At 45.2% G+C, this 12,947-nt stretch overlaps 1 protein-coding gene across 1 annotated transcript in view; it reads right to left on the bottom strand.

Moving 5' to 3' along the window:
- Positions 1-12,947, bottom strand: part of LOC139767079 (adenylate cyclase type 3-like) — a 571,200-nt gene that overhangs the window by 359,764 nt on the left and 198,489 nt on the right. Inside the window, exon 2 of the mRNA XM_071696050.1 lies at positions 11,610-12,945. Within this exon, the coding sequence (XP_071552151.1) occupies positions 11,610-12,617 (1,008 nt within the window). The 5' untranslated portion in view covers positions 12,618-12,945. The remainder of the gene's footprint in view (positions 1-11,609; positions 12,946-12,947) is intronic.

The raw sequence follows: 12,947 nt of genomic DNA, 5'->3' as shown, positions 1-12,947 counted from the left end.
GCCTGTATCCACTACTTGTGTTATATCTATTGTATGAAACGTTATATCTACCCTATTACGTTATATCTATCGGCGGAAACACTATATCTACAGCCTTCAAATGCCACATTTACTGCCTGAACCGTCAATTTATCGCCTGAAACATTATATGTAAGGCCTGAAACAACGCCTGAAACGTTATATCTACTGTCTCATGAACACTTTATGCTTATAGCCTGAAACGTTATACCTATTGCCTGACACGTCATATCTGTCGCCTGAAACGTTGTATCTACCGTCGTACACGTTGTATCTACTTCCCGATACTTTACATATCTGCCGTCTGAAATGTTATACCAACTTCCCGAAGAGTTATTCCTGCTGCACTAAACGCCATGTCTACGACCTGAAACATTATATGCATTGCATGATAAGTTATATCTACTACCCAAAAAAGTTTACCTACTGCCTGAAACATATCTGCCGCAGGAATCGCCATATATACAGTCTGAAACGTAACTACAAATGAGTTGCAGTAGTGACGGGCCGCCGTTAAAACTCAAAGACTTTGGGGATCTTCACCCCCAACCCATGATGGGCCCAGGCTGCTGGACTGGCTCGTTGGTCGACCAAGGTGTTGGAAGCCGCAGCCCCACAGGCCTACATGGCTCTATCATCCTGGCTGATCGAGTACACTATGTAGGTACTTATCCAGTGCATTCGAAAACTTCTCTACCGTGGTGCATCCCATGCTATTTCTGATGGTAGGTTGGTAAAGTGTTGAACAATTTTGGGCCTTCGGATGTTTAAGGTATTCTCTTTCTGTGCCAATCGCACCTCCGGATTTCAGAGGTTGTATTTCACCGTCTCTTCCATGCCTGTCCTGACTGTAGGATGCTATTTCCGAGTGTAAGTCGGGAGCCATACCTTCTAGGATTTTCCAGGTATAGAAGATGATACACCTCTCCGCCAGCGCTCTTGGGATTATAGCTTGAGTGATATCAGCCGTTCCCAGTAAGTGATTCCCTTTACCACATCAATACGGATTGTGGAAGATCTCCGACCAATTCCGTAATTTCGTCCGCCTTGTAAGGTGATGGTTAGACCGCGATGATATTAAATTCGTGAGAGAATTAACGCCTTGAATAACACATGTTATCACCGGTTGTTCTTACCTTGTCTTGAAGGTCCACAGGATCCAGCCTGCCATCCCTCAGTATAAGGCAGCCATTGTTTTGTAGTGTTCCCTTCAGAGTGGGTCGTTAGTCTTGATTCCTCCGCGGTCTTTCACGTCACTCAAGCAATTTGTGATAACGTCAGTGTCTGTTCAGTATTTTCGTTTTATTTTCTTCTTCAATTTACCCATACCGGAGAAGCTGAAACTTATCTTCAATGAAAAGCATGTTGTTCTCGGTTGTCAAGTTAAAGACTTAATCTAAGTCTCTTTGAAGACATTCGGCATCTTCTACTGATGTGATTTTCATACTTATTTTGTGTCATCTGCAAAGGATGATATGAAACTGTGGCTCGTGTTTGCGTCAGTGTCAGATATAATGAGGAACAGGAGGGGACCAAGTACAGTTCCTTGGGGGACTGAGGCTTTTACCGAAGACGTAATGGAGATGGCACGGTTTACAACGACGTGTTGTGATGTTACTTAAAATGTATATCCATCTCCCAATTTTTGGTAATATTCCTTACTTTCGATATTTTATGTTCTACAACACCATTGGTCACATTTGTCAAATGCTTTTGCAAAACCTGTGTAGATCACGCCATTTTCTTTGTTTCCTAGAGCGTCAACAATCCTGTCATAGAAGTCAAGCAACTGAGAGAGGCAAAATACCTTCATGCCCTGAAACCTTTTCGTCATGGGTTATGTACGTTGCTCACTTCCATACACCGAGTCAGTCTGCCTCTTAAAGGGATACTGTCAACGACTGTAATGATGTGCGATGGTAATGCAATCCGTCGGAAATGTTTTGGCCCTGCTTTGTGGAGTGGGGCGATGTGAATCAGTTTTACTCTCTCAGGGAATCGTGTCAAAACCTGAAGAAAAAAGAAAACACATTTTCTCCAGAGGATACTTAGTGCATGTGGTAGAGGTGTTGCGCATTTCTTTATGATGGCCGAGTTCCAAGAGGTCGGCCCTAGGGCTGAGTGATTGGCTCAGGTCTCAATGGACGACTGGAAATCTTGTGTTGAGGTGGTGATATTTGGCTACGTGTACACCTGGGGGATCACTCTCTGAGAAGTCTGTTCGGTCATCTAACTATACTGTGGACATTTGATTCACTGAACACAGATTCATATTGCCTTTCTAGATTCCCAATCATCTCCTGACAGTCGTCTGTGAAATTATCTTCAGTTTTAAATGGAACAATGTTGTCTATGGTGCTGAGTTTTCCGGTTCTTTTTTTTATATTTGTACAAGTATTCTGGGTTATCTACTATTTCATTGTTGTATTCTTCTTCTTTTTCCTGTGTTTCACGTGACATTTTCGTTTGTGGTTTATGCGACTGGCGCATCTTACTACCGTAGTGAAATCGGCATGTTACTGCAGCAGTGACGGGCCCACGTTACTACAGTAGTGACGGGCCCACGTTACTACAGTAGTGGTGGGCCCACATTACTACAGTAGTGACGGGCCCACGTTACTTCAGCAGTGACGGGCCCACGTTACTACAGTAGTGGTGGGCCCACGTTACTACAGTAGTGACGGGCCCACGTTACTACAGTAGTGACGGGCCCACGTTACTTCAGCAGTGACGGGCCCACGTTACTACAGTAGTGGTGGGCCCACGTTACTACAGTAGTGGTGGGCCCACTTTACTACAGTAGTGATGGGCCCACGTTACTACAGTAGTGACGGGCCCACGTTACTACAGTAGTGACGGGCCCACGTTACTACAGTAGTGATGGCATCAAAAAAGTCTACGGTAACGTGATGTATTATTCGTGTTACTGATGCCTATACCCCACGCTATCTCCTGCTCCTATTAGCTCTACCGTTCTTCATTCAATACCTTCCATCTTTTCTTCATTCCCACTTTCCATATTTTTTTTCATCTCCAACAAAAGTATTTCCTTCATCATTTTCTAACTTCAGTATTTCCCAACTCCGAAGCTTCTATCACTTGTTTCATTCCTATAGCTTCAGTCTTTCCCCACTTCGAGACTTCTATCATTTCTTTCATTACTATAGTGTCGACCTTTCTCTACTCTAAAGCTTCCATCATTTCCTTCATTCTTATAACTTCAATCTGAATCTTCCATTCCTATAGGGTCAATCTTTCCCAACTCTGAAGCTTCCTTCATTTCTTTCATTCATAGAGAGGCAATCCTTACCTAACTCGGAGGCTTCCGATATTTCTTTCATTCAAAAAGTTTCGACCGCGTTCGTTCATAACTGCGGCAAACCCACAGTCATCAACGGTGATGACCGGAGTCACACTACTGAACACCAAGCATTACGATAACTGACCGATACAGGGGAAAAAGATCAAAGAAAAAAGGAAAACGACAGAAAAAAACGATTTTTCATAAAAAAAAATGGAAGGAGAGAGAGAGAGAGAGAGAGAGAGAGAGAGAGAGAGAGAGAGAGAGAGAGAGAGAGAGAGAGAGAGAGAGAGAGAGAGAGAGAATCATCTGTAGGAGACGGTGACGGAGAGGATGAAGACGGTGCAGGAGGAGACTTCATAAGGTGGATGATAAGGCGAGGTCTCCAGTGCCTGGCTGGGTGGTGTACAGTTAGCTCCGCGAACACGACGGGCACGGCCAGTGAGCACACCAGAACGAAACACCTGGACACCACAGTATAGCCAGGGAACACCACGGTATGAAACACCTGCACACCACACTATAACCAGGGAACACCGCGGTATGAAACACCTGCACACCACAGTATAACCAGGGAACACCGCGGTATGAAACACCTGCACACCACAGTATAACCAGGGAACACCGCGGTATGAAACACCTGCACACCACAGTATAACCAGGGAACACCACGGTATGAAACACCTGCACACCACAGTATAACCAGGGAACACCACGGTATGAAACACCTGCACACCACAGTATAACCAGGGAACACCGCGGTATGAAACACCTGCACACCACAGTATAATACACCAGGGAACACCACGGTATGAAACACCTGCACACCACAGTATAACCAGGGAACACGACGGTATGAAACACCTGCACACCACAGTATAACCAGGGAACACGACGGTACGACCCTTCGTAGAACGACAGTGCATCACTGGTGAACATGATGGAAAGATGCTTCAGTGCGCCGGTCCAACCCGTGAGAACGACGCGTCGGTACGACCCACGGCTACGTTATGGCCATGAGACGTCAATCAATGGTCGTACCGTCGTGCTCAACGGAACACCATGATTGTCGAACGTGTGAAATTCCTATGTACTCAAGACACTAGAGAACCACAGCAGCTGCCTCACCTTAGAAACACGAGCGTTTCACTGTACATATTACACTATGAATATCTAAACTCGTTATCTAAATCCTTCCAATTCTATTCGTTTCTTCCTACCTGCATTTGTATTACTAAATAAATGAATGAATGAATAAATAAATAGGTAAATTATATATATATATATATATATATATATATATATATATATATATATATATATATATATATATATATATATATATATATATATATATATATATATTATCCCTGGGGATAGGGGAGAAAGAATACTTCCCACGTATTCCCTGCGTGTCGTAGAAGGCGACTAAAAGGGGAGGGAGCGGGGGGGCTGGAAATCCTCCCCTCTTGTTTTTTTTTTTTTTTTTTTTTTTTTTTTTTTTTTTATTTTCCAAAAGAGGGAACAGAGAAGGGGGCCAAGTGAGGATATTCCCTCAGAGGCCCAGTCCTCTGTTCTTAACGCTACCTTGCTAATGCGGGAAATGGCGAATAGTTTGAAAAAAAAAGAAAAGAAATATATATATATATATATATATATATATATATATATATATATATATATATATATATATATATATATATATATATATATATTATACTTGATTAGAGTTTCCCGCGTCAGCGAAGAATGACGCATAAACTTACACGAATACATACACATATACACATGCACGTACATATACATATATATCCATGAATATACATAAAAAACACATACGTATACAAATATACACATGTACATATACCTGCTCACCGTGTTCCATTCTCAGCGCCACCCACAGGAAACAGCATTGTCTTCCCCTGCGTCAGCGAGGTAGCGCCAGGAAACATACGAAAAAAGGCACGGGGTGCTTCTCCTTCTCGAAGGATGAGGTGTCTAAACATGTGTGGATGTAACCAAGATGAGAAGAAAGGAGAGACTGGAAGTATGTTAGAGGAAACAAGCCTGGATGCTGTAGCTCTGAATGAAAGAAAGCGTTTACTCACTCTGAACAGAGAAGGGGGCCAGGTGAGGATATTCCCTCAAGGTTCCAGTCCTCTGTTCTTAACGATACCTCGCTAACGCGGGAAATGGCGAAAAGCATGGAAATATATATATATATATATATATATATATATATATATATATATATATATATATATATATATATATATAGACTGTACAAGGGCATGTGAAGCGTCCGGGGTAAACCATGGAAAGGTCAGTGGGACCTGGTTGTGGACAGGGAGCTGTGGTTTCGGAGCATTACACCTGAGAGCTGGAGTATTTATGTGAGCAGATGTGGCCTTTCTTCTGCTTCTGGCGCTACCTCGCTGACGCGGGAAACGCACACGTGTGTGTGTGTGTGTGTGTGTGTGTGTGTGTGTGTGTGTGTGTGTGTGTGTGTGTGACCCACCAGAACACTTTTTCTGGGGCTGATGCAGCTTTGAGGCTGGGCTCCAACCGTGAGCAAGGAAATGATGGACTCCTATGATGCGAGAATCTCCTCGAAGTAACGGTATTCCTCTCCTGTTACCAAATACGATACAGCCTTGGCTAGGATGTCTCCACGTTTACCGCTTAATAAATATAAACGTGCATATATATCTTTTTTTCCATGCGTATTTGCCATTTCCCGCGTTAGCGAGGTAGCGTTGAAAACAGAGGACTGAGCCTTTGAGAAAATCCTTACTTGGAAAGGGAACTGTGGTTTCGGTGCATTACATGTGACAGCTAGAGACTGAGTGTGAACGAATGTGGCCTTCGTTGTCTTTTCCTAACGCTACCACGCGCGCGCTGGAGGAGGGAGGTGCCATTTCGTGTGGCGGGGTGGTGACGGAAATGGATAAAGGCAGCATGTATGAATATGTACATGTGTATGTATGTATGTGTATGTATATGTATGTATACGTTAAAATGTAAAGGTATGTATATGTGCGTGTGTGGGCTTTTATGTATATACATGTGTATGTGGTTGGGTCTAATTTCTAAGAAAGAACTCGGTCTTAACCAGCACCTCTTTTAAGAGCTCCTGCAGCACAAGGAAGCGCTACTTCCAGTAGCAGGGAAATGTAAACTCTTTCAGAATAACAAGTTCTTTGATGAGACTGTAATCCCTGTGATACAGTCAAAGGTGACTCCTTACCTGCGGTGTAACCTGTTGTCTGTTTACCCGACGTTCTCCCATGATAGTACCACCGTCCTCCAGCAGATAGTGCCAGGTACACTTTTATCTGTCCCTCCCAGGTGCTAACCGCATCTCATCCCATTTCATCATCAGTCCCTGCACCACCATCCACCACACACTTACCCAGCACACACACACCACCAACCACACTCCTCCAGTGCCCACCACATTCCACCGTTTCCATCCTTCTTTAAACAGCTTGAAAACAAAGGAAGATGCGGCGAAGTGGCAAGTTCTGGGCGAGATTGGTGGCTCTCCTCGTGAGCCAGCATAGATGGAGGGAGATTGAATTACATTTCTCGGGGGCTCTGATGTCTTCCCAACTTGGTATATCGCGCCAGAATATGGCGCGCGAATTTTTCGCCCTCGAGTCAATACCGTCCTTTTCTTGGTCACACGTTTTCTTTTTGTGCCTCTTGTCTGTTGAAGATACCTCTCGTCTCGCATGAGAGCATTTTGCATTCGTTGCACCTCATCATGGATGGCGACCCCGGCACGACTCGAGCAGGGAAGTATGACCCTTGGGTATGTGGACGTGAACGTCGATCTGACCCTTGAGGGTCACGTTAAAAGCCAGGCCAAGGGTCGCAGGGTTTGGTGTTGATCGTGAGCTGTCTTGGCAAATCCTGGGATGAGAGGGTTTCCCTGTAAGCTGTTCCGGGAATCACTCCAAGTTACACAGTGTCTCACTTCTACCCAAACATATATGTATCACCAGCGCAGTGGAAATAATGTACACGTTTAACAACGATCTGTAGATGCTTCAGTTCGGTGTTCGAGCCGGTGTGTTTGGAACTGTATTGTCATCTACACGTTGTAACACGAGATATAAACGGAAGGAAGCATTTTAAATACGAACCTAACTATTCAACATTCATTTCTTTATATGCTGATTCGGAGCTTCACTGGATCTAATTAACAGTTTCAAAAAATCTAAATGTAGGAGGAAAAAGAAGTTCGCTTTGCTTAGTGAACTATAGTAAAAAGACATGGTTAATTAACAGCTGAACCAGCTGTGCTACAATAACGTCACGTTCCCCACTGATCATAAATGAGTAGTGACCGTCAGTAAGAAAGGGACCCGTGCCATTCTGACATGGCGAACCTAACAATAAACCCTCAATAGAAGCCAGAGTGAGTGGCAGACAAGTTAGTAACCTGGTCTAACTGGCGGCCCCTGACGAAGTGGGTGTCGTGCTGGTTTCAGTATCATGTTTCCAGTGGTGTCGATGTGTCCACAGTTGGGTGGGAGGCTGCACGTAAGGCCCCACACAGTTGCGGAGAGGAGACATGACCTGAAGGTGGCCACGTCGCGTCGGCAGCGGCAGGTGTGGGTCGCTGGCCAAGTCAACACAACGAACAGCGTAGCTCCTGGAGTTAAGCATCGTAATACTGACCTGGCAACACTTAATCAAGCTCGCGCTGGATACCAACATTTCCTGTTGTATTTCTTCGCTGAGACAACGTAGCAACTTATCTCGTTCAAATTCTTCTAGATCGATAATTCTACATACAATTTTATGCACATCTTATCTATCTATTCTAGACTGTAGCCTGACGTCAGGTCAAGTCAATGGCCAGATTCTTTCTTCAACTCTCCTGATACCAGAAGAGTTGGAACTTTTCTTCACTGAAAAGCATTTGACTTCGGTGGCCCAGCGGAAGACAATGTTCATGTGACCTGGGTACGCTCCTCCTAATGTGACCCGGGCGAGTTTTGTTGGACGTGCATAGTGATACGCCTCTCTCTCTCTCTCTCTCTCTCTCTCTCTCTCTCTCTCTCTCTCTCTCTCTCTCTCTCTCTCTCTCTCTCTCTCTCTCGTGCTGATGGTTGTGGCACCCACATACATTATGTTAATAAGTTTATAACATCCTCGTTGACGAGTGAATTCAAAATTTCATGGGAGACCTGGAGGGGATTCTCCTTCCTGTTTAGATTGCTATGACGAAGGTCTTCGTCTTCATGTTCTTGTCGAAGACGATGAGTATGAAGTGGTCGTTATACTGTATGCGCTTCGTGCTGTTGGAGATGTTGCCTCGGAATGTCCTTTCGTCTGTTTCGTAAACAAAGGACTACTATGTACATGTCACCGTCACTTGTGTCACAGACGGGCCGCTTTAAAGTAGTGGTTCCCACCATGAGGGTTATAGGAACCCTGGAGGTCCGCGATGGTAACACTAGGAGGTCCGTGATGGTAGTACTGGGGGTCGCGATGGTAGTACTGGGGGTCCGCGATGGTAGTAGTGGGGGTCCGTGAGCTACGTTATAAATATTCTAGAAATATGGAGCGGCGATCGTGCATTTACCCACATTTAGCCACTGAGGGTAAATTTTCAAATTTCCTGGTTCTTGGCGGGAATTAAATCAACTCCGTGAGGCAACAGCTGACATCTCGCGTTGATCACAAGCTGTGCGTAATAACTGGCTGTAGATGACGTCACAAAACCTTTCTATTTCTGGGACATGATCAGTGGACTGGAGCCTTCAGCCGTGAAAGACAGCATGAAAACTTCCCACATTAATTAATCACGGCGAAATTTTTGTCAAGAGTTAATTATCTTATTCATATACGACAGTGCTCTATATAAGAAATTATGAAACATGACAAAACAACACAAGAAGTCCACGTTTACTGGACAATATAACGTACAACACATATTTACGCCAACTAGATTACGTTTTTGTGCATAGATCTGACATGTCAGGCAGTCAGCGTATGCAAAAGGACGTGATCGACCTCTGACAAGGTGGTACCGTCCACCTCGGGTCCGCCAGAGTGACAGTCAAAATCAAGCGTCCTGTATCACTCAACGGTGTGTCAGCGTGTATGTGTGTGTGTGAGAGTGTTTACCTACTTTATTGTTCCCTTGTATGGCAGGAACTGAGGTGATGTCGTATGATTCACAGGTTAATACAGATCCGTGGTTGAAATCTGGATCAATGGCCAAACACTGATACCAGATCAACGAGAAACATGTCCAAATGAAAAAAATAAATAAAATACATTACTCATCAGTCAAAACGCAAATATCGCCTATTTTGTTAACATATAGCCTCTGAATTTACGCGTACAGTCCCTGAAAATCAATAGAAGCCAGAGCGAGTTCAATGATATGAAAAGTTATTCAATGAACGTGTGAAACCTGCCAAAAAATACATAGAAAAAAAAAAAAAGTTGACAAACGTACTGAATATTTTCCACAGTAGACAACTAGAATTGCGTGCTGGACAAAGATCAATGGGGAAACACAGTAACTTGAGTGTCATAACCAGAACACTGTGTCTGATTCGTATCCAGTGTCTCTATTAATAGCAAAGGCTGGAAAACCCAGGCACACGAGCAGAAGAACTAACTCCACCAACTGCAAATGCAATTACCTCTGCAGTGATGGAAGACAAAGCAGGAAAAAAATTAATTTGAATTCATTATCAAAGCGGCGAAATGAAGACACGTCTGAAAATATTAAAAACCAGTTGGTGAAAAAATATTCACAAGTCACTAACATCGTGTGCAATCAGATGAGCTGTATATACACGTACCTCTAACACTGATGATCTGGTTACGTTCATAAGGTAGGAATCCGAGGGCGAAATCAGTGAAGATTTCCTAGTCTGGATTGAAGGCTGTTCGTAAAAGTCAGAATGATTTCATAAATACGAAAGATAACCGAGTGGATAAAACGTGCTGGAGTCAATCAGTATTGATGAGGTTCCTGCTATCTTAGGAAAGTACAATGATTTTTCCCAGTGAGCATTCAGGCTATAATACCAAACATCACATGGTCTCAATGACAGCATGGAAGATGACTGGCAAACTAAGGACCACGATGGACGAGTCGGTGAAAGTGGTTAATTTGATCGGAGTTCATCCTTTAAAGTCATGTATTCTCAATGGTCGATGTGAAGAGATGGTGTAATGCGCATCAGCGAATGTTATTCGATTCCCAAGTGCGCGGACTATTCTCCAGAATTCCGAAAAAATAACTACCCAAATGTTTGAGTTGCGTAGTGAAATACGAATATTTCTGCAGGAGAAAACAACATATCACGGGAGTGAGTCTTTGAGTGGGGATTGTTATTTGTGTGTTCCATGTCCGACACAATAAGAAAAACATACTTTCAGTATAATCTTCATGCAGTATGCCCGACACTCAGTTCTTTCCAAAAGCACTAGAAATCCCTCCCACCCAATCCATACCATAACCGACCACCAACGCCTATAATAAAGAAAAAAGTTTACCCTCGCCTCATACTTTAGCAACCCATACTCAAGATCACTCCATCCCAACGAACATAAATATACGTTGAAATCACGCAATGGGCACCAAACAACGACCCCTCTCAACCCCTCACTCCACCAGACATACACTCATCTGACACTACACTATCCAGACATGTTCGGGGTTTCCTTTCTCGTCTCCACTCTGGACACTATCCATCTGTACAGCGATAGGGAAACCGTTTCAACATATCACAAGATCCCTCATTGCCAAGATGCAATTTGCGCAACGAAGACAATGAACACCTATTCAGCTGTCCTGTGCCAATTCCAAGAAAGACAAATATATATCACCATGTTATAACCAGTGGTTCCGCACCGAAGGACGCGGCTGGCTTCCTGGTCGCTGCAGGATCCTCATTAAAAGGGGCTCCTGAAGCAGGTATATCCTTATGACTTCTTTTGTCCATTTGGTCGAGTGTACAAAAAGACAAGGTAAACTTCGTCGTTGACGACAAAATTAACTTAATACAATGTAAAAATATTTTCTGAAAAATGGAAAACTAAGAAACTACGGGACTAAAAGAAGATGACGAGACGAGGGAAAACAAACTGAAAATGTAATAGGAATCCTTGCTGTACGCTAATTAGCGTCACGGTCAGACATAAACTTGTCATTTAACAATTTCTTTACTCTGAAAACAATGGCATCAAGAAGACATATACCTTTTCCCATTCTCTGTAAGAGCGCAGAAAACGTAATTCAAGACTGCAGACGTACCTGGGTGGTGCGACGATGTACCTCGGGCATGATGAGGGCCGAGGTGATGAGGTGGGCGGCGGCGGTGAGGGCAGTCAGCAGAAGGCAAGCGGGCAGGCGGATGGGGAGGCCCACAAACACCATGAAGTGCAGCAGGATGAGCCACAGGAGAGCCTGCCGTGGCACCGGCGTGGGCGGACCCAACGCCATGAACACACCAACCCCAGCTAGGAACAGTAGCCATACCACGTAGGGCAGGACCATCCAAGAGCGCTCCGGGAAGACCTGAAGACGGCACAGCAGCAGCAGTAACACATGGAGGCCGCCGATAGAGCCCAGAGTGATAGGTGCCGGGAGACTCTGGTTCTGCACGTCCAACAGACAGAGTGCCACGGTGTATGCAGCGTAGGTGGCACCAGCAGCCAGTAGGATATGGAGGTCTGCGCGTCGCTGCCGCTCGTGGTACGCCTGGAACAGCTGCTCCACGTCCTTATCCACGAAGGTGCGGTGCAGGCACTTGGGCAGGATGCGGGAGACACGCCGCTTTTCCAGGGCAAACTTCTCCATGCGGATGACGCTCATGGAAGCGGATATGTCGTCGTAGCCGTCAGCGGCCTCGTTGCCGGAGACGTCGCTGAGGCTGCTGCGGCAACTACTGCCCTTGTCCGTGTGTGGGGTGGCTGGGGAATGTAAGGTCATGGCCTCCCCCTGGCTTCCCGCCGACCCTCCTCCGGGACTAGCCGCGTCGAATGGCTGAACCAGGCACAATTCAGCGGATGTATCGTCATCATGGAGACTCCCGGGTCGAGGAGTTCGCTCGTAACACTCATTCTCGTACTGGGCCTTCGGTTCCTCTCCTAGGCATGGGTCGTACTCCCCGTCCACAGCCTCCTCCACAGTCTTGCATCGCGTGAGACTCTTCCTGGCCACTTTCAGTCGTGGGCAGATATCAATGAGGTCAGTCTTCTGGCCCTCCCGGCCTCCCCAGTTGTCCTTCTGGATCAGCTTACCGTCAGCGTCGTCCTCCATGTTCACTGGTCTTTTCTTCTCTACTGTTTATCGTTCATTGCTGAGGGCAACGCAGGACAACCCATCAGTGTACAGGACAAGGTTACCCCCTACTCCACCACGTAAAGGTTGTGTTCCCCACAAGTTACAGGCACTGTTCACCCTAGAGGGCACCTCGTCACGGTGACACGGCTCAACACACCTCGGATACGGTCACACGAACGTTTCACACCAGGTCAACTGTTCTGAGATGGTCCAAGATTTACTTTGTCACTAGCATTTTCAACCTCATGATCCACTCCACTCACAGTGACACACTCTTCCCGCACTTATGATTCTTTCTCCAGCTCT

This window comes from Panulirus ornatus, chromosome 4 (genome assembly GCF_036320965.1).
Source record: "Panulirus ornatus isolate Po-2019 chromosome 4, ASM3632096v1, whole genome shotgun sequence".
NCBI classification, from domain to species: domain Eukaryota; kingdom Metazoa; phylum Arthropoda; class Malacostraca; order Decapoda; family Palinuridae; genus Panulirus; species Panulirus ornatus.
Note: the sequence above shows the minus strand (reverse complement) of the source record. Positions and strands in the feature narration are given on the sequence as shown.